Raw genomic sequence first — 22,462 nt, forward strand, 5'->3', positions numbered from 1 at the left:
AGATTTGTTGCACAAGTGGTGCAGCATATGTGTGGGGTCCACCTGTTGTCCTGATCTCCAATTTTGCAGCCAAAATAAAGGTGATAGGCTTTCTTAACTATAGTAGTTATACTGCGCTTTTGTGATGCAAAAGCCACTTCACCACAAACATAGCAGAAGTTATCTGCACTGTTCACACAAGTACGAGGCATCTCTGCTCACTTTGGCTAAACAGAAATGTGTCCCTTTGCAAAATCAAACACTGACAAATAAGAGAGCACGACACTGTATGATTTCTAGAGCTGATATAGGGCAATTTGTTCAGCAGAGTGATGTAAGCTTCATTATGATTGCATCATCCATGACTTCTAGGAATAACATGATGCAATTCATATCATGTATGACGCAATACCAGCTTCAGATTGCATCATTCATGGTTTTGCCTAAAAAGCAAGTACTGTCCAAACCCAGTCATAGATTTATTCATAGATCCAGTCAAAGATGTATTTTAGTCATTTAGGTTTAAATTGAGATCCCTTCCCTTTATAACTCACTTATGCTTCGCCATTCCCAAGTCAAGGGTCGTATATACTGACCCAATAGCATATCTTGAAAACTAGAGCCAATCAACAATTTTAAGCATAATTTTCGTTCTCAGTGACCCAGAATTAGTAAAGTTTGACTACATTTATTTCAGAAGCATTTTGGCTGTAGAGCAGTGTTATATGATAAAGAGGTGTCTGCTATACAGAGTAGCCCGGATCCAGGAACAGCTTTTAGTACCGCAGACGCATCAGAGGGGTGTGCTGGATCTAGCCCACAGCCATCTGTTCGGGGGGCATCTAGGGGTAGATAAAACCCTCGATCGAATTCTACAGAGGTTTTTTGGCCTGGAATTTATAGACTCATAGACTCATAGACCTTAAGGTCAGAAGGGACCAGTATGATCATCTAGTCTGACCTCCCGCATGATGCAGGCCACAAAAGCTGACCCACCCCGTTTCCCTTGACTCAGCTGTTGAAGTCCCCAAATCCTGTGATTTAAGGACTTCAAGTCGCAGAGAATCCTCCAGCTAGCGACCTCTGCCCCATGCTGCGGAGGAAGGCGAAAAACCTCCAGGGCCTCTGCCAATCTACCCTGGAGGAAAATTCCTTCCCGACCCCAAATATGGCGATCAGTAGAACCCCGAGCATGTAGGCAAGATTCTCCAGCCAGACCCTCATTGACCATTGATACTATTTACCCGCGATGGCACGCTGTTGATTGATTGACTAAAATCACGTTATCCCATCAAACCATTCCCTCCATAAACTTATCAAGCTTAATCTTAAAGCCAGAGAGGTCTTTCGCCCCCACTGTTTCCCTCGGAAGGCTGTTCCAAAATTTCACCCCTCTGATGGTTAGAAACCTTCGTCTAATTTCAAGTCTAAACTTCCCCACCGCCAGTTTATATCCATTTGTTCTTGTGTCCACATTATTACTGAGCTGAAATAATTCCTCTCCCTCCCTGGTATTTATCCCTCTGATATATTTAAAGAGAGCAATCATATCCCCCCTCAGCCTTCTTTTGGTTAGGGTAAACAAACCGAGCTCCTCGAGTCTCCTTTCATACGACAGGTTTTCCATTCCTCTGATCATCCTAGTGGCCCTTCTCTGTACCCGTTCCAGTGTGAGTTCATCCCTTTTAAACATGGGAGACCAGAACTGCACACAGTACTCCAAATGAGGTCTCACCAGTGCCTTGTATAATGGAAGCAGCACCTCCTTATCCCTACTAGATATACCTCGCCTAATGCATCCCAAGACCGCATTGGCTTTTTTCATGGCCATGTCACATTGCCGACTCATAGTCATCCTGCGGTCAACCAGGACTCCGAGGTCTTTCTCCTCCTCTGTTACTTCCAACCGATGCGTCCCCAGCTTATAACTAAAATTCTTGTTAGTCATCCCTAAATGCATCACCTTACACTTTTCACTATTAAATTTCATCCTATTTCTATTACTCCAATTTACAAGGTCATCCAAGTCTCCCTGCAGAATATCCCGATCCTTCTCCGAATTGGCAATACCTCCCAACTTTGTGTCATCCGCAAACTTTATCAGCCCACTCCTACATTTGGTTCCGAGGTCAGTAATAAATAGATTAAATAAAATGGGACCCAAAACCGATCCTTGAGGAACTCCACTGGTGACCTCCCTCCAACCTGACAGTTCACCTTTCAGTACAACCCGCTGCAGTCTCCCCTTTAACCAGTTCCTTATCCACCTCTGGATTTTCATATCGATCCCCATCTTTTCCAATTTAACCAATAATTCCTCGTGCGGTACCGTATCAAACGCTTTACTGAAATCGAGGTATATTAGGTCCACCGCATTTCCCTTATCTAAAAAGTCTGTTACTTTCTCAAAGAAGGAGATCAGGTTGGTTTGGCACGATCTGCCTTTCGTAAAACCATGTTGTAATTTGTCGCAATTGCCATTGACCTCAAGGTCCTTAACTACTTTCTCCTTCAAAATTTTTTTCCGGGACCTTGCATACTACAGATGTTAAACTAACAGGCCTGTAGTTACCCGGGTCATTTTTTTTCCCTTTCTTGAAAATAGGAACCACATTAGCTATTCTCCAGTCCAATGGTACCACCCCCGAGTTTATAGATTCATTAAATATTATCGCTAACGGGCTTGCAATTTCTCGGGCCAGTTCCTTCAATATTCTCGGATGAAGATCATCCGGTCCGCCCAATTTAGTCCCGTTAAGGTGTTCAAGTTTGGCTTCTACCTCGGATACGGTAATGTCAATCCCCCCCCTCCTTTATTCCCCTCTGTCACGCTGCCACTATTCCTAAGCCCTTCATTAGCCTCATTAAAGACCGATGCAAAATATTCGTTTAGATATTGTGCCATCCCTAGATTATCCTTTATCTCCACTCCATCTACAGTCTTCAGCGGTCCCACTTCTTCTTTCTTTGTTTTCTTCCTATTTATATGGCTATAAAACCTCTTACTGTTGGTTTTAATTCCCCTCGCAAGGTCCAACTCTACACGGCTTTTAGCCTTTCTCACTCCATCTCTACATGCTCTGACCTCAATAAGGTAAGTTTCCTTACTGATCCCTCCCCTCTTCCACTCCCTGTCCGCTTTCTGTTTTTTCTTAATCACCCCTTTGAGACGCTCGCTCATCCAGCTCAGTCTAAATCTCTTTCCTACTAACCATTTTCCCTTTCTCAGGATACAGGCCTCCGACAGCTCCTGCAACTTCAACTTAAAATAATCCCAGGCGCCATCTGCCTTTAGATCCATAAATATGTTAGCCCAATCCACTTCCCTTACCATTCCCCTTAATTTATTAAAATTAGCTTTTTTGAAATTGTAAACCCTAGTCTCTGATTTAATTCTGTTAATCTTGCCATTTAGTTTAAATCGAATTAGCTCATGATCACTCGAGCCAAGGTTGTCCCCTACAACCATTTCCTCAACGAGGTCCTCGCTACTCACCAAAACCAAATCTAAAATGGCCTCCCCCCTCGTCGGTTCAGCTACTACTTGATGAAGGAATTCATCAGCTAGCACGTCTAGAAACATCTGAGCCCTATTATTGTTACTAGCATTTGTTCCCCAATCTATATCCGGAAAGTTAAAGTCTCCCATGATTACACAGTTCCTATTAGTATTTACTTCCCTAAAAATATTAAATATTTCTCTGTCCATATCCTGGGTAGATCCTGACGGTCTATAGCACACCCCAAGGGGAGGCTCTAGTACTTCTTTTACCCAGTGTGAGTATTGCCCAGACAGACTCCGTCTTATCCATTCCATCAGTTATTATTTCTTTACAGTTTACCTCATTATTGACATACAATGCTACCCCCCCACCTTTACCTTTGTTCCTATCTTTCCGAAACAGCACATACCCTTCCATACCTGTACTCCAGTCATGACTACCATTCCACCATGTTTCGGTTATTCCTACAATATCCGGTTTCATTTCTCGGACCAGGAGCTCCAATTCCTCCATTTTGTTACCTAGGCTTCTCGCATTGGTGTATAAACATCTTAATGTATGCCGTTTAGCCTGTCTCCCATTAGTTATGCAATTTGGTACGGACCCCTTGCTGTTTATCCCCCCTCTCCTTCTTATGTCCAATCCCTTCTCCCTGGCTATATCTGTTCTTATCTCATCACCCTCCTTTTCAATGTTGGAATCTGGCGTGGAGATTAACTGGACATCTCCCAACCGTCTCCCCCAAATTCCTAGTTTAAAGCTCTTTTGATGAGATGAGCCAGCCTCCCTCCCAGAAGTCTATTTCCTTCCCTACTCAGGTGAAGTCCATCCCGTGAGAACAGTTGTCTGTCCCCGAAAGCCTCCCAGTGACCATACATCCCAAAGCCCTCCTTATAGCACCACTCCCTTAGCCAGCTATTTATCCTCACAATCCTGTCAGCCCTTTGCTGCCCTTCTCTAGGAACAGGCAGAATCCCACTGAAGATGATCTGAGCCTCGATTTCCTTGAGCGTCTTCCCCAGTCTGGCATAATCTCCCTTGATTCTCTCTAACGAGAACCTAGCCGTGTCATTTGTTCCTACGTGAAGGATTATCAAGGGGTCCTTTTAGGATCCTTTTCAGCCGCAGGTCCACATCCCGTATCTTAGCACCCGGTAGACAGCACACCCTTCTGTTCTCTGGGTCCGCCCTGGTCACAGGCCTGTCTAACCTCCTCAGTAAGGAGTCCCCAATCACGTAAACCTGCCTTTGCCTGGTGACAGTGCGATCTACTAATCTATCCTCTGTTCCCTCTAGTCATAACCTGTGTCCGTTCCTATTTTCCCTTATTCTCCCCCTTGTGCCATCCTGTATCCTCCCGGGGCCCAGATTTGGTGCTGTCTCCATCAACTCCTCCCCTCTCTCTATTGGACTAGCTGTTCTTCTCTTCTTCCTCACCCTCCCACCTTCAGTTACCACCTGCTGCCCCCCCTCCTCGCTATCCAAACACCCAAACCTGTTCCTGAGTTCTATTTCCCCTTCACTAGCCCTCCTTTTCCTTGGCCTGCTTCTCACGGTCACATGCTTCCACTGCCCTTGTTCTCCCTCAGATATTCCCCCTTCACAGACCTTAGTCCCTGCTTCCACCTGAACCCCTGAGCATTCCCCTTCAGCCCCTCCTTGCCTTTCCTCCATCAGCTGCTCGAACCCCCTTCTAAACTCTACCAGGGTATCTACCTGCATCTCCAACCCTCGGATCTTTTCTTCCAGCAGCTCTATTAGGCGGCACTTCATACAGACATACCTCTGTTCAGGCACCCCCGCTAGCACCATGTACATACCACAGCTTCCACATGCAATCATCTGCATTGTGTCCCCTGCTGCTTGGCTCATGGCCGCTGTAGTCTCTGCCCACTGCACCTGGGGAAACGGAGCACACAGGACACCGCGCCCTCCTGCCTCCCCTTCCACCTCCTCCAATGAGACTCCCACTCAAACTCCCCTGTTAGCAGCCCTGTTCGCTGCCTCCTGTGCCGCTGCTCGCAGCTGTGCCGCTGCCTGGCTGGGCGGCCGCTTTTATAGGCCACCTAATCAGCCAAGCTCCGCCCCCTACTCAGGGCTCGGCTGCCCTCCCAGCACAGTGCCCCTACAGGCCTCTACACACACAAGCACTACAAAGACAGACGCAAGTACAGATACCTTCTCCTCCAATGAGACTCCCACTCAAACTCCCTGTTAGCAGCCCTGTTCGCTGCCTCCTGTGCCGCTGCGGCGGTCGGACGATATTGCGCCTCCTCTCCTGAATGCCAATTACATGGCCCCTGACCACACTTAAGGGCCCCTTTGGTACCTCTGTCGATTATTGAAGTCCCATTCGAGCGGATAGCTATTGACCTAGTAGGCCCACTGGAGAAGTCAGCCCGGGGCCATCAGCACATACTGGTTGTGCTAGATTACACCACCCAATACCCCGAGGCCATGCCCCTACGAAACACCCAATCCAAGACCATAGCTAAGGAATTAATCCAAATTTTCTCTAGAGTAGGGATACCCAAAGAGATCCTGACAGATCAAGGAACCCCTTTTGTGTCTAAATTAATGAAGGATTTGTGTGCAATGCTCCACATACAGACCATAAGAACATCAGTCTATCATCCGCAGACTGATGGCCTCGCTGAACGTTTTAATAGAACATTAAAGAACATGATACAGAAGGTGGTGAGCCAGAACGGGAAGAACTGGGACACCCTGCTGCCATATCTAACGTTTGCTATAAGGGATGTTCCTCAGACTTCAACTGGGTTTTCCCCATTCGAGCTGTTATATGGTTGCCACCCCCGTGGCATACAGGACATTGCCAAAGAGAGTTGGGAAGAACAGCCGAACCCAGGGAGAAACATTATTGAGCATGTGTTGCAGATGAAAGACAGGATAGCCCAAGTTGCCCTCTTAGTACAGGAAGATATGGAGAGGGCGCCAGGGGCCCAACAGACATACTACAATCGCCGAGCGATGATCCGAAAATTCCAGGTGGGAGATTGGGTAATGGTGCTCGTACCCACAGTGGAGAGCAAACTCCTGGCCAGGTGGCAGGGGCCATATGAGATAATAGAAGCCATTGGAGAGGTTGACTTTATGGTCCGACAGCCTGGTCGCCGGTAGCCGGAACAGATCTATCATATAAACCTGTTGAAACCTTGGCAAGACAGAGAAGCTCATGTGTTCACTCTAGGGTCGCCGCCGGCCCGAAAGCAACTGGCACGGCCAAGTGAGAATATCCCTGGAATTGATCCCTGACCAACGAACTGAAGTGATCAACATGGTCAAACGCAACCAAGACGTATTCTCAGAAAAGCCAGGCAGGACTACCAAGGTTCATCATCACATCCTCACAGATCCTGGAGTGAAGGTGAATATTAAGCCATACCAGATACCAGAGGTGAAAAGAAGTCAGGAAAATGCTGAAGTTAGGAGTCATTGAAGAGTCTCATAGCCAATGGTCCAGTCCAGTTGTCCTAGTACCTAAGCCCAATGGCAGTATGAGGTTCTGCAAGGACTTCCGGAAACTGAATGAAGTGTCCCAATTTAGATAGATGAGCTAATTGACCAATTGGGAAAAGCACAATTTTTGTCCATCCTTGACCTGACCAAGGGTTATTGGCAAATCCCCCTGGCCAAGGCCGACAAAGAGAAGACAGCCTTTTCAACACCAGAGGTACTGTATCAGTACACTGTCCTCCCTTTTGGTTTACATGGGGCTCCCGCAACTTTCCAACGTCTCATGGATAAGCTGTTGCGTCCACATGGCAGGTATGCGGTCTCCTATCTCGTCAACGTCATTATACATAGCCCAGACTGAGAGACGCACTTGGAGAAGGTGGAAGCAGTCCTGGACACCCTGAGGAAGGCAGGGCTGACTGCAAATCCCTCCAAATGCGCAATTGGGCTAGTAGAAGCCAAATACCTCGGGTATATCGTGGGGAGGGGCATGGTGAAGCCCCAGCTAAATAAGTTAGAGGCAATACAGAATTGGCCCCAACCAGTCTGGAAGAAACAGGACAGAGCATTCCTGGTCAGAGAAGAACACCCAGTTCTGTTCCTCCCGCATGGCCCCACAGTATGCCAACATTTTTATGGCTGACTTAGAACAACGCTTCCTCAGCTCTCGTTCCCTAACACCCCTACTCTACTTATGCTACATTGATGACATCTTCATCATCTGGACCCATGGAAAAGAAGCCCTTAATAGATGTATACAATCATACAGAGGGAGTTTTGCCATTGACACTAGTGGAGTCAGGATTTCATTGAGGGTATGCACTTGGAGAAGGTGGAAGCAGTCCTGGACACCCTGAGGAAGGCGGGGCTCACTGTAAATCCCTCCAAATACATAAATGGGCTAGTAGAAGCCAAATACCTTGGGTATATCATGGGGAGGGGCATGGTTCCACCGTGATTTCAACAATTTCCATCCCACCATCAACCTCAGCCTAGACCAATCCACATAAGCAGTCCATTTCCTGGACACTACTGTGCTAATAAGTGATGGTCACATAAACACCACTCTATACCGGAAACCTACTGACCGCTATACGTACCTACACCCCTCCAGCTTCCATCCAGAACACACCACACAATCTATTGTCTACAGCCAAGGTCTAAGATACAACCGCATTTGCTCCAATCCCTCAGACAGAGACAAATGTCTACAGGATCTCTATCAAGCATTCTTAAAACTACAATATCCACCTGCTGAAGTGAAAAAACAGATTGACAGAGCCAGAAGAGTACCCAGAAGTCACCTACTACAGGACAGGTCCAACAAAGAAAATAACAGAACGCCACTAGCCATCACCTTCATCCCCCAACTAAAACATCTCCAGCACATCATCAAAGATCTACAACCTATCCTGAAAGATGATCCCTCACTCTCACAGATCTTGGGAGACAGACCAGTCCTCGCTTACAGACAGCCCCCCAACCTGAAGCAAATACTCACCAGCAACCACACACCACACAACAAAAACACTAACCCAGGAACCTATCCTTGCAACAAAGCCCGATGCCAACTCTGTCCAACTCTGTCCACAGATCTATTCAAGTGACACCATCATAGGACCTAATCACATCAGCCACGCCATCAGGGGCTCGTTCACCTTCACCAATGTGATATATGCCATCATGTGCCAGCAATGCCCCTCTGCTATGTACATTGGCCAAACCGGATAGTCACTATGCAAAAGAATAAATGGATACAAATCTGACATCAGGAATCATAACATTCAAAAACCCGTAGGAGAACACTTCAACCTCTCTGGTCACTCAGTAACAGACTTAAAGCTGGCAATTTTGCAACAGAAAAGCTTCAAAAAAAGACTCCAGCGAGAAACTGTTGAGCTTGAATTAATAAGCAAACTAGATACCATTAATTTAGGCTTGAATAGAGACTGGAAATGGCTGAGTCATTACACAGATTGAATCTATTTCCCCATGTTAAGTATCCTCACACCTCTTGTCAGCTGTCTGAAATGGGCCATCTTGATTATCAGTACAAAAGTTTTTTTTCTCCTGCTGATAATTGCTCATCTTAATTAATTAGCCTCTTAGAATTGATATGGCTACTTCCACCTTTTCATGTTCTGTATGTATATAGATCTCCTTACTATATGTTCCAGTCTATGCATCTGAAGAAGTGGGCTGTAGACCACGAAAGCTTATGCTCAAATAAATTTGTTAGTCTCTAAGGTGCCACAAGTACTCCTGTTCTTTTTGCAGATACAGACTAACACGGCTGCTACTCTGAAAAGAGTAACAAGGTGGTTCCTGTTGCTACAACCTTTACACTTCAGAGTACATCATAGGTCTGGAATCAAGCATGGCAATGCTGATGGCCTGTCGAGGGTGCACTGTTTGCCGACCCAAGCAGTCCAACCACGTAGACAGAAAAACAAGCCCATAACACTGGCTGAGAGAAGGACGGACTGCCCCTGTGTATGATTGTATACATCTATTAATAATGAAAAGAGAGCAAGGATTTTACTCCCGGAATGTGCTTGATCATGTTTAATTCCTTGGCACCAGGTTAATCAGAGCATCACTAATAGCACTACTGAATTTTGCATCCACGTACTGTGTTGGGAAGTTCATCTCTACAATTGTGGGAGTAAATGTAGACTATGACTCTTTATGGGTTAACTGTTGCAAAGCTAAGCATAGCAAATAAATTCATTCTCTGAGGGACTTTACAGGCTGCAGTGACACTAATATTTAACAGGTCCAACTCCCACTCTAGACAGAGTACTTTCAGCATGATAGAGACCTGTCATGTGATGCCTTCATATCTGAACCGCCAACAATACAACACCAGCATGTCAGAACTCAGTCAGAGGATCCCATCATAGCTGGACAACCAAGTATACAATACCAGAAGGTAAGGGAGTTGGGAATGGTCATTGAAAGACCATTGAGATACTTAGAGTAAGCTACTGTGTGGCTAGGGATCTGAAAGCAAAGTTGAGTCTTATGCCCAGGCCCAGGCATCATGTAGACTGTGGTCTGTAATCGAAGAACAGGCTATGGGAGCCTGTTTTGTACCGATTGGCAGCAGTAACATGGAGTAGTGTTACCAGACATCACAGAATGCAGCAAGGGTCAGACATTGGACTGGGATTTGGGAGATGTGGGCTCATTTAGTTGCCGAAGTAGCTCCGTTGCATGAGCGTTAGACTGAAGGTTTAAAGGTTCCTGGTTCAATTCCTAGCTTTGGCATGCCCTACTCTGTAGTGCTGGGGTGTTTTCTGGGAATGTAGCTGTGCCCTTAGCCAACAAGAGTCTCTGATCTCCAGCTCCTCAGCAAAAGAAGAGAAGGTGTGGTTCTCCTCCTAGGTGGCCAGCCTGACCTTTCTTTCATCTTGGCAGGGGGTTAGACTAAATGACCCTTGCAGTCCCTTCTAGCCCTATGATTCATGGCTTTATCTCATTATGTTTATGTGTCCTTGGGCAAATCATCTCCTCTCTCTGTGCCTCAGCGCCTGATCTATAAAATGGGCATAATAATACTTCATTTCTCCCACCCGTGTCTGTCTTGTCTCTTTGGACTATAAACTCTTTAGGGCCAATACTGTCTCTTGCTATGATTGCGCAGAGTCTAGCACAATGGGGCCCTGGTCTTAGTTGTAGCCCATAGGCATTTTTGTATTATAAATAAATAAATACCAACAACAAAATGCATGAGATATCCGCAGATTGTGGTCTCTCCTCACCACTCTGGCAGAGTGTGATGCCAGGAGGTCAGTTTGCTGTGTTTTAGAGCAGTGCTGCATTGCTGATCTGCTTTACACCACTGGGACTCAGAGGGAATATGTCACAGTGCACAGAGCAAGGGCATCACATGTATAGGCCAGAGAGCTATTCATTTCTCTACGGCCTTAGTCTCACCTTCCTTCATTCTTTAATTCACCATTAATTTTTTATCATAATTTAATAGTTAGACTTATATACCAAGTTATACCAAGAGGACCCAATCAGGATCAGGGTGCCTAGGAGGCAGTGCAGCCTAGTGCCTAGAGCAGTGGACTGGGACTCTGGAGACCTGGGTTTCTATTTCTGGCTCAGCTGCTGGCCTGCTGGGTGAGCTTGGACAAGTCAGCTCACCACTCTGTGCCTCAGTTTCCACATCTGTAGAATAGAGATCATACTGATCTCCTTTGTCAAGTGCTTTTAGATCTACTGGAGGGAAGTGTTATGTAAGAACTATGTGGTGCTGTTATTAATATAGGTGCTGTACAAACACAGACACAGTCTGTGTCCCAAAGCACTTATATGGTAAGAAACAGAACTATGGAATGTTGTGTTGTCTGAAAAATAGAGTTTTTCTTGCAGTTTAAAGTCAGATCTATGCTGGAGAAATACATACTCTGTCAATACATGGACTGCTTGACATGCATAGGTTGCCAAGCCCATAGTCAGCTTGTCACCCCCCAAGTCAGCAGTTGGGAATTGCAGATGGTGCAGTGATATTTGTTGTGAGCGCCAGGAGATCCAGCGGAGTTCAAGACAGGTCAATTTCCAGGCAGCTATGCAAGAGAAGCCTCAACTTAGTAATCAAGCATTAGTGTTAGCTCTTGCAGGAACTGGTTACATGGCCTTCGGACCTTTGCTGCATTGCAGAACTCAGGTGTGTGAAGCAGGGAAGGGCAGAAAGGGAGCTACATTAAAATATCTCCATTGAGCCAAAATATTTGGAATTGACCCGATACCTGAATTGCTACATGTCATGTCCTGGAGCTGTTACTGGGCTTTCTTGCTTCCTTAACAGAACTGTCCCAGGTTATGAAGGGAGAAGCAGCCCCAGGGACACCAGATACGAGAGTCCTAAAGCCAGAGGGCACAATGAATTCGACCCCAATATGCAAAGGTAAGGAGCCAGCAGGATGAAACCCTTATTTGCGAGGCCAAATAGAGTGCTATCACTTGGTTCATTCAATACCTTGAGCATAGTGGGCCTGTTCCTATTGAACCCCTGGCAGCAGTCATGGACATTGCCGTTAGCTGGATTGTGTTTTAAATCAATGTGTTTTGGGGATTTCAATTTCAGTTTTGGGGACATGGGGATGAGGAAGTATAATGAGTATTCAGAATGTTTGTGGATTCTTCATCACACATTAATATTCATTCTCTGAGGCTGTATTGATTCTTTATAACAGTGTAGGTACCCCCTGTCATGGGGTGTTAGGTCCCATCTGGTCCAAAGAAAGGGAAAGGATGTACCGCAGCCAGTTAGGTCCTATGCTGGTGACCCTGACAATAACACGAGGTAGTGCATCCTCGTGGGTCTGTGTGGCCCAATAGCTGGAGTCAATAGAGTAGCCCACCTCTGTGTGGCTGTGTTGGCCTATTGGCCTGTTACAGAAGTGGAGTGCCTTCTAGGGGTGTATGGCGCTTGGGATAGGGGGACTCGGGTCCTCCCTGCTTCTCCGAGTCCCAACCCAGGGCTCTGGCAGTGGCGAGTGTGCTTGCCACTGAGTCAGTGGGGATCCCCCCAAAACATGCTGACCTGTTCCCTGGTTCTCCAACCAGAGCAATGTCTAAGTCCCCTGAGCTGTTTCCTATCCTGTCTTCCTTGGTGTTGGTCTACAGTTCCCCATGATCTCTGGGGTCCTCAGCCAGTGCAGCTGCTGATTGCCCAGTTCCTTCTTTGGATTCTGCAGGCAGCCTGGAATCCATCTGGGGCATGATGCGCCTTGGCTCTGTGGTCAGGGCAAATAGCAGCTCCAGAGAGAGAGAGCCTGCAATTTATGTCCTTCCCCTTCAGCAGGCTGCTGAGGCAGAGAGGTGTGGCCTCCTCGGCCTGCAATGTGCAGTTAATCTCTGCAGGCCAGTGCAGGGCAGGTACACCCTGCCACAAACAGACACTACTCCTGTTCTAGAGACAGCATTGTAACTATGTCACAGGGAAGTCACAGCATGCCATTTTACATGGACAGCACAGAGTATAACACCAGAAGGTAAAGGGATGGGGCTGGTGATGGCCATGTGAAAAGCGTGCAGTCAGCTGCTTTGGGATGGGAGCCCAGAAGCAGAGTTGAGATATTTAACCTCCAGTTCAAGGCAGAGAGATGTCATGAAGGTGATGTGATCGCTCACTCTCTGGAAAATGATTGCAATTACAAGAACCATTTGTAGCCACTGGGATGCACAGGACTATCTTTAATCTGGATTAATTGTTACCGGCAGATGCTACACAGGATGGGGCTGTGATATGTCCTCATCTACACGATGCTTGATGGAGATTCTTTGCCATTCCATTTGTGGACTTTCCATGAGCAGTGCAAAACGCACAGTACACTATCTCCAGAAAGCCAATGATCAGTCAAATTGGCTCCAGAATTGCCAATGGCCTGTTGAAGGTGGCAGTTCATTCAGTGTATGGATTTTTCTACAGTACTTTCCAGAATTTAAGCCCATACAAGCACAGCATGACACTCTGTAGGGTGCATGCCCTGCAGGCTGTGAGTATCGGATCTGTAGTTTACACCCAGAAGGTACTTCATATAGGTATGAAAATCAGTCATGGAATTCCTAGATATCCTAGAGCCATAAGGTTTGACTCTAGGCAGGATCAACTCTGCCCTTTATCCTTCTAAGGCAGATTAGTTATGTTTCATACAGGTTGCTAGGCATGGCTATTTCTGGTAACGTCATAACAACCATGGTCCACTCTACTCTCTATGGGAACTTATAGTCCCACTGCATTCTTTTTCTAAGGCTAAAAATTTGGGCCAAGGACCTGGCCAGGTAGTTCCCCTCCCTCTCCTGTTGTACAGTGTTTTGTGCTGGTTGTCCACTTGGCCATGGCTCTCCCATCTCAGAGATAGCTACTTGATTCTATATGACCTTTGGTCTTTTGAAGTTCTTAGTTGACCCTCCCTTAGTTGACTGCCCCAGGATTAATCCTCTGAGAAGCTACTCCTCTCTCTAAGGGCGTGGCTACATTTGCAAATGTAGAGCGCTTTGAGTTAAACCAGCCTTCATAGAGCGCAGTAGGGAAATGGCTGCAGTTTGTCCACACTGACAGCTGCAAGCGCACTGGCATGTCCATATTTGCGGCACTTGCAGCGGCATTGGGAGCGGTGCATTGTGGGCAGCTATCCCATTCTGGCGCTATGGCTTGTGGGAAGAGGGCGGCGGGGCATTCTGGGTCCTGTCCCAATCCCCCGTGATGCATCCCGGCAATCCCTCTGCTTCCATCCACAATTGGCGCCATCTTTCAACATTTTTTGTACTGCGCGCTCTGTCTTCCCTTTCGGTCTGCAGGAATGGAGCCCGACCTGCTGAGGAATATGCTGATGAGTCTTGCCAGCACATCACGTTTGGCAGTTGAGTTATTCCTTAAGATCCAAAGTGAAGTGAGGACTCCAATGATGATATCGACTCGAGTAATGCATATGACATAAGATTGCTTGTGGCATTCATGGACACGCTCACCACTGTGGAACGGCACTTTTGGGCTCAGGAAACAAGCACTGAGTGGTGGGATCACATCGTCATGCAAGTCTGGGATGTGTGAGGAGCTCGCCCCCACCCTGTGGTGCAAGGACAAGAGATTGAGAGCTGCCCTGACAGTGGAGAAGTGGGTGGCTATTGCAATCTGGAAGCTGGCAACTCCAGACAGCTACCAATCGGTCGCTAACCAGTTTGGAGTGGGGAAGTCGACCACTGGAATCGTGTTGATGCAAGTTTGCAGGGCCATTAATCGCATCCTGCTCAGAAGAACCGTGACTCTGGGTAACGTGCATGACATTATGGCTGGCTTTGCACAAATGGGTTTCCCTAACTGCGGAGGGGTGATAGATGGGACACATATTCCAATTCTGGCACTAGCCCACCTAGCCTCCGAGTATGTTAATCAGAAGGGCTATTCCTCTGTGGTTCTCCAGGCGCTTGTGGATCACCGAGGGCATTTCATTGACATTAACGCATGACGCATGCATCTTTCGGAACACTGGCCTATTCAGGAAGCTGCAAGCCGGGACTTTTTTTCCAGACCAGAAGATCACCGTAGGGGAAGTCGAAATGCCCATTTCGATCCTTGGAGACCCAGCTTACCCTTTAATGCCGTGGCTCATGAAACCCTACACAGGGAGCCTTGACAGCAGCAAGGAGCGGTTCAACGACAGGCTGAGTCGGTCCAGAATGACTGTGGAGTGTGCTTTTGGTCGTTTAAAGGGCCGCTGGAGCTCTCTGTATGGGAAGCTGGACCTGGCCGATAACAGCATCCCCACGGTTATATCTGCGAGCTGTACCCGCCATAACAGTTGTGAAGGGAAAGGTGAAAGATTCACTCAGGAATGAAATTCGGAGGTTCAACACCTGGAGGCTGAATTTGAACAGCCAGAGAGCAGGGCTATTAGAGGGGCCCAGCGTGGGGCTGCAAGGGTTAGGGATGCCTTGAGGGAGCAATTTGAGGCTGAAAGCCACCAGTAATGTCTCCTGTGTAATGCAGGGGAGTGAAGTGCAGTGGTTCCAATATGAGTAGTAATCTGTGTTTGCTATGTATGATACACTCACTTGCAGTGCCTGTTTCTTTCCTGGGCTAAGGTATCTTTTACTTTATGCAATAATAAAGAATGTTTTCAAAGCAAAAAAATCCATTTATTGAAAAGAAACACAACTGCTTGGGAAACAGAAAGGGCAAGGGGGTGGGGTCGGGAACGGTACAATCACAGATTTGCGTATGTCTTGTTATCATACTCAGCTGTCCTGTCTGGAGTGCTGTGCAATGAGTGCTGCACTTCAGGATGGCTATACTGCATGGTGATGGGGGTTGAGTGCAGTGGGTAAAGGTCCTAGTTTTCAGGGCTGGGTGGTGAAGCTACAGGTGTTGGAGGCAGCTGGTGGAGATAAGAACCGGGATGCTGGGTAAAGTGGGTTGGAGGTGACATGGGGGCACAAGGGAAAGTGTTTTGGGACAAGGGCTGCAGGCGCAGAAGGGCGCGTAGTGCTCCACCTGCATGGCTACGAGCACCTGGATCGAGTCCGCTTGGTGCTCCATGATGCTTATCAGCCGCTCCATGCTTTGGTGATGGTGATCCGAATTCTGCTGGCGGACCCTCCTTTCACTCTCCCGCCACTCCTGCACTTTTTGATTTTCATTAAGGGACTGCTTCATTAAGCTCTTTGCTTCTACATGGCCTCTTCCTGATTCTTTGCAGCCTCTCAGCCAGTGATAACATGGATGACTGAGATCTCAAGGTTGCATCTGTAAAGGCAAAATGCAACACTTAACAGAGGCAGCATTGTTCACACCAGACAGAACAATGATTCCCCCGTACCTAAGGAAGGCAAGCACAGTCTACACTATAGCATAATTTGCCCGTCCCAAAGCGAGTGCACATAACCCCCGGGAGCCCCAAAATGGTGAGTAAGCACAGGGTTAAGGGGGACTGATTCTTTCATGGCTGTATTGTCCTCTGCCTTGGGGAGAGCCAACAGCTGCAGGGGGCCCCTATACTCAACACTGTCCCCACATTTTCCATAGGAGTTCATCCTGGAAGATATCTCGCTGCTGAGGGTGACCTAGGAAGCAAGGGAGGGTCTTCTACTACAATGCGGCTTCCGCCCTGGCCCATATGCAGCTTGCCTGTGTGCAGCAGTGGTCCCCCCACCCCTCACGGCACAGTGGCGCGGACATGTTAGCCTGATTGGGACAAGGACCACAGTGGCTCTCCCACGAAACCTGCCCAAGCGCATTGACCAAGTTCTGGCTGACACCTTTGAAGAGATCACTGAGGCCGATTACCGCGATGTGAGAGAGCACATCAATGCCCTATTATGCATCTAGGCATGCATGCAGCCCTAACCCTCCTCGCTCCAAGAGCCTGCTTCCTTCCCAAAATAAAAGCCGCTTACCAGGAACCTCCTCTGGTGTTTGTCCTTCCCCAAGCACTGGCAACCATGACTGGCTACCTTCCTCCTGGCTTGAGAACAGCTCCTGGCTGTATGCATATAGGGACACCGGGGTATCTTCCTCCTCTTCAGCACCCTCGCTCCTGCTTTGTTCCTCCTCCTCCTCCTGCTTTGTTGGACTGGGCTCTGAAGTGTCCATGGTGGTACTTGGAGTGGAGGTGGGGTCACCCCCAGGTATCGCGTCCAGCTGTTTGTAAAAACGGCAGGTCGCCGGGGCAGCACCGGAGTAGCTGTTTGCCTCGCGGGTTTTGTGGTAGGCATTCCGCAGCTCCTTCACTTTAACCCTGCACTGCAGAGCGTCCCAGTCATGGCCTCTTTCCATCATGGCCCTTGATATCTGCCTGAAGATATCGTAATTCCTACGTCTGGAGTGCAGCTGGGACTGGACAGCTTCCTCCCCCCCAAACAATGATGAGGTCCAGCATATCGCCATTGCTCCATACTGGGGATCGCCTGGCACGTGGAGGCATGGTTACCTGGAAAGATGCACTGAGAGCACTCCACGCCTGGCTGAGCAAACAGGAAGGGGATTTTCAAAATTCCCAGAGAATTTAAAGGGTGGGTCTGACGGTTGGTCACCTGAGGGCAGGGCAGTAGAGTTCAAACTGGTGACCAGAGTGGCTAGATCAGGCATTATGGGACACTTCTGGAAGCTGATCAGAGCGCATTAACAGACCATGGCATCCACACTGGTGCCACGGCACTCCAGCGGGGGCGCATCAACATGATTGCCGAGGTGGAATACCGGGAGTGCTCTAGCTGCGGAGTCAGAGCGCTCTACGTGCCTTTCCAGTGTGGACGCGTCATGAGTTAGAGCGCACTGGACTGCTTTAATGCGCTCTAACTCGCAAGTATAGCCATGCCCTAAGATGTTGTGTGTGTCAGGTGTGGGAAGGTACATGAGCCTATGTTACCTGTGACAAAATATGAATCAGGATGCTATTTCATGCAACTGAGGGACTTAATATTGTCCCACACCTTTGAAACAATGTCCTTGTGTTCTTGCTTATCCATTCTCCCCTAGCATACAGACCTGACACCTGCTGCAATTCAGGTTCCAGGTGTTTGTAGCCTTTTCCCTCTCTTGCCAGGCTTCCCTCAGCTTCAAGTGAGAGGATCTCCATGTCTACTGCCAGCTCTCAGTACCACAGTCCATCAGCTGTGGGATACAAATCCAACCCCAGCACTGCAAGGTAAAGAGTGGAGAAGACTTACCCTGTGTTTGTTATCCTGAGCAATTCTCTTCTCATGCACAGATCCCCACAGAGAGCCAAATCCTGTCCTTGATGCATGTGAATGGCTCTTACTGCAGTGAAATGGGAGCCCTCTGAGTATACACTGTGCTTAGATAATGTGGTGACAGGCACCTTAGAGATAGAAGATAAAGCTAGAATTTGGCCCACTGAGTAGACTTCACCTGTTCTGTTTCATGTGGCTGATAAATACTTTGAGCTCTGAAATATGGAATGACCTAATAAAATGATGCAGCTTGCAAACCTTCCTGCCCTGCTCACTTAGCCCCGGATTGGAAGGCTCTGATTCCATTTGGGTCACAGGCCAGTCCGTCAAACTGGACTCATTTTTGAGGAGGGGTGATTCTGCAAAGGCATTGCATAGTGTAGGCAAGGCCAAAATACAGCTGCAGGGGGCCAGTGTAGCATATAGGCACCCGTAGTTTTATTATAGAAGGTTGGCCTGCAGGGCCACAGTGCCCTAGTCGGATAAACTTGGCCAAGCCAGGGTACTGCATGCTGGCACATGTAGTCTCCACAGGCTGCACCTTAAAGCTGAAATCAGTCCATTTAATGCAAATTATCTGCAGCTTTCAAGCTCCTGCTAAGATGCCAATGTGGGCGTCTGTTGGCTAGTGTTGGAGTGCCCTGGTATAGTGCCACACTGTTTATGATAATATCACTATGCAAGCAGAGAGTGCTCATCTGAGATGCTGGCTCTGGAAGAGTCTATGCAAAAGAAAAAGGCTCTGCTTTTCTTTCCTTAGCTGGAACACAGCTTAATTTGATCACATAAGAAGAAAGGATTAGTTGTAGCCCAAAGGCAGCCATGAAAATGAACCATGGAGAAAGATGGGTTACTTGAACTAGACCTCTGATTAGCTCATTCTCACAGGCTCTGGGAGTGTGCTGGCAGGAATGATGTCTTGTGTAGGATCTGTGACAGAGGTACAGACTCATGGTGGGGAGGAGCAGGTCACTTTGAAGAGAGCATTACAAAGTGTGTGTGGGGAGAGGGGGACAAGTGCAAGGAGGTTCAGTTTCCTGATCTGCAAGAAAAACAGCACAAAGGATAACCATCAATTAGCAATGACAATCATTCTTAAGTATCACTAAGGTTTTTAATGTTAAAGGACAGAGAGAGCAAGAGAGAGCTAATGGCTATTAAATCCTGAGATTGTTGGAAATGGCCAAACTGAATGTAAATTGAGATTTCAGTGATAATCCAGTAGCACCTGCATCTCACCTTCCCCCTTGCCATGCACACGCATGTGCGCACACACACATTGTCTCTCTCACACTTCCATTAGTTCCTGACTCCTCTGATGTGAATGTTTCTGTTACTGTCTCCATCCTTCTCTAGCAAAGGGATCCTCTTTGTGAAGGAGTATGTAAACAGCCGTGAGTTATCTCCACGCGACAGCAGGTATGAGCAATCCATGACTAACTCCACAGTGGAGATGCAGAACTGAGTCTGTTGGGTTAGGGTAGTGAAACAGTCACACTGAAATTCCAAAACCTCAGTGTTTGATGCTGTTGGGCTTCATTGCATATTTGCAAAAGTGGTTAGATTTGGTGTGAAAACAGATTTGTTGTGGGTTTTCTGTCAAAAATAGGACCATTTTTTATTGAAAATGATCTATTTTCAAGCCAAAACTCACAATGTGTTTTCAATTTTGTTTAAAGTCAGTGAAGTTATTCCGGATTCTCACCAGTGTTATTGAGAGCGATATTTGGCTCTCTTTGCTTTCTATTTATGCTCACCTGGTAAACATTAACATCTTGTTAAAATGCATGCTTGCTGTGCTTTTATCCTCACTCAGTACAGCGCTAGAGTTTATAACCCGCTGGCCACAGCAATGTTACCATTGTCAGCTTCTAGCTATTCTGGTCTCAAAAGCAGATCTCAGTGACTTAGAGATGTGCTTTTATATTTGGAATATTAGCATTCACTCGGGTGCCCACAGTATTTCTAACACAAATGTCTTCAAGAAAGTAAACAAACATGAAGCTCACTAGGGCAGGGATTGTGTCTTTTATTTGTCTGTGGAGTGCCTACCACGTTGGGTAGGTATTGGGAGTTATACTATAATCAATATTAATGATATCCTAAAATGTTAATAGGACGCCTTGTGTGAAATCCTGGCTGCACTGCAATCAATGGGAGTTTTTTCACAGACTTCAGTGAAGCCAGAATTTCACCCCAGTCCGTCCAGTGGCCAGTGCCAGATAGTTAGTGGTCTCATGATATATCTACACAACAAAAGCTGTGCACAAGCTAGCCTGTCTGAACTAAGCTGAATCCAGGTAACAATAGTGCAGGTAACAATAGCAGTGAAGGCAGCACAGCATGGGCTTCAGACTGTATAGCATGGGCTTGGCACAGATGCTAACACTTGCCCATTCTGAAGCCCGCACTGCGCTCTCTTCAGTTATCCACCTAGTTGGATTCAAGCTAGCTGGGTAAGCCAGCCTGTACACAGCTTTTGCTGTATACATTGTGACGGATTGAATCACAGAAACCCCCTTGGGAACTGCCAACTGATGTGCCAAGACTACTTCTGCCCCTGCTTTCCTGCCCTGGCAGCTCGGGAATCCAGCACCCTGTCTTGTTGAGCCAGACATACCCGTCTGTTCCAACACAGACCCAGGGTCTGAATTACTTGCCCCACAGCTGCAGGTTTACCTGAAAGCAGCTAACAGAAGTGTTCTTTTCTTTAACCATCAGATGCACAACTCCCAGTGGGGTCTAAACCCAAATAAATCCGTTTTACCCTGTATAATGCATATACAGGGTAAACTCATAAATTGTTCACCCTCTATAACACTGATAGAGAAATCTGCACAGCTGTTTGCCCCTCCCCCCCAGGTATTAACACATACTCTGAGTTAATTAATAAGTAAAAAGTGATTTTATTAAATACAGAAAGTAGAATTTAAGTGGTTCCAAGTAGTAACAGACAGAACAAAGTGAATTACCAAGCAAAATCAAATAAAACACGCAAATCTAAGCCTCAGAGGGGTAGCCATGTTAGTCTGAATCTGTAAAAAGCAACAGAGGGTCCTGTGGCACCTTTAAGACTAACAGAAGTATTGGCAGCATAAGCTTTCGTGGGTAAGAACCTCACTTCTTCAGATGCAAGTAATGGAAATTTCCAGAGGCAGGTATAAATCAGTATGGGGATAACGAGGTTAGTTCAATCAGGGAGGGTGAGATGCTCTGTTAGCAGTTGAGGTGTGAACACCAAGGGCGGAGATGATGGTGTTGCTGGTGTAGATATATCTAATACATACTGTAGACATATCTACACCAGCAACACCATCACAGGACCTAACCAGATCAGCTACAACATCACAGGCTCATTCACCTGCATGTCCACCAATGTTATATATGCCATCATGTGCCAGCAATGCCCCTCTGCTATGTACATTGGCCAAACTGGACAGTCACTACGCAAGAGGATAAATGGACACAAGTCAGATATCAGGAATGGCAATATACAAAAACCTGTAGGAGAACACTTCAACCTCCCTGGCCATACAATAGCAGATGTAAAGGTGGCCATCTTACAGCAAAAAAACTTCAGGACCAGACTCCAAAGAGAAACTGCTTAGCTCCAGTTCATTTGCAAATTTGACACCATCAGATCAGGATTAAACAAAGACTGTGAATGGCTATCCAACTACAGAAGCAGTTTCTCCTCCCTTGGTGTTCACACCTCAACTGCTATCAGAGCACCTCACCCTCCCTGATTGAACTAACCTCGTTATCTCCATACTGATTTATACCTGCCTCTGGAAATTTCCATTACTTGCATCTGAAGAAGTGAGGTTCTTACCCACGAAAGCTTATGCTCCCAATACTTCTGTTAGTCTTAAAGGTGCCACAGGACCCTCTGTTGCTAAATCTAAGCCTAATACAGTAATACAACTGAGTACAGATAATATCTCACCCTGAAAGATGTTTCAATACATTTCTTTCACAGACTGGATGCTTTCCTAGTCTGGGCACAATCCTTTCCCCTGGTACAGCCCTTGTTCCAGTTCAGGTGGTAGCTAGGGGATTTCAGCCCTTGTTCCAGTTCAGGTGGTAGCTAGGGGATTTCTCATGATGGCCCCCTTTGTTCTGTTCCATCCATTTATATATCTTTTGCATAAGGTGGGAATCCTTTGTCCCTCTGGGTTCCCACCCTGCCCCCCTTCTCAATGGAAAAGCACTAGGTTAGAGATGGATTCCAGTTCAGGTGACATGATCACACGTCACTGTAAACTTCATTACCCACTTGCCAGCAGACACCTTTA

General features: G+C 47.0%; 1 protein-coding gene across 2 annotated transcripts in view; it reads left to right on the plus strand.

Annotated features, from left to right (window-relative positions):
- Window positions 1-22,462, plus strand: part of ZNF185 (zinc finger protein 185 with LIM domain) — a 103,621-nt gene that overhangs the window by 74,778 nt on the left and 6,381 nt on the right. For both annotated transcript variants that reach the window (XM_065556254.1, XM_065556255.1), the window contains exons 22-24: window positions 11,779-11,877; window positions 18,020-18,121; window positions 19,524-19,586. In XM_065556254.1, the coding sequence (XP_065412326.1) occupies window positions 11,779-11,877; window positions 18,020-18,121; window positions 19,524-19,586 (264 nt within the window). The remainder of the gene's footprint in view (window positions 1-11,778; window positions 11,878-18,019; window positions 18,122-19,523; window positions 19,587-22,462) is intronic.

This window comes from Chrysemys picta, chromosome 9, assembly GCF_011386835.1.
Source record: "Chrysemys picta bellii isolate R12L10 chromosome 9, ASM1138683v2, whole genome shotgun sequence".
Taxonomy (NCBI): domain Eukaryota; kingdom Metazoa; phylum Chordata; order Testudines; family Emydidae; genus Chrysemys; species Chrysemys picta.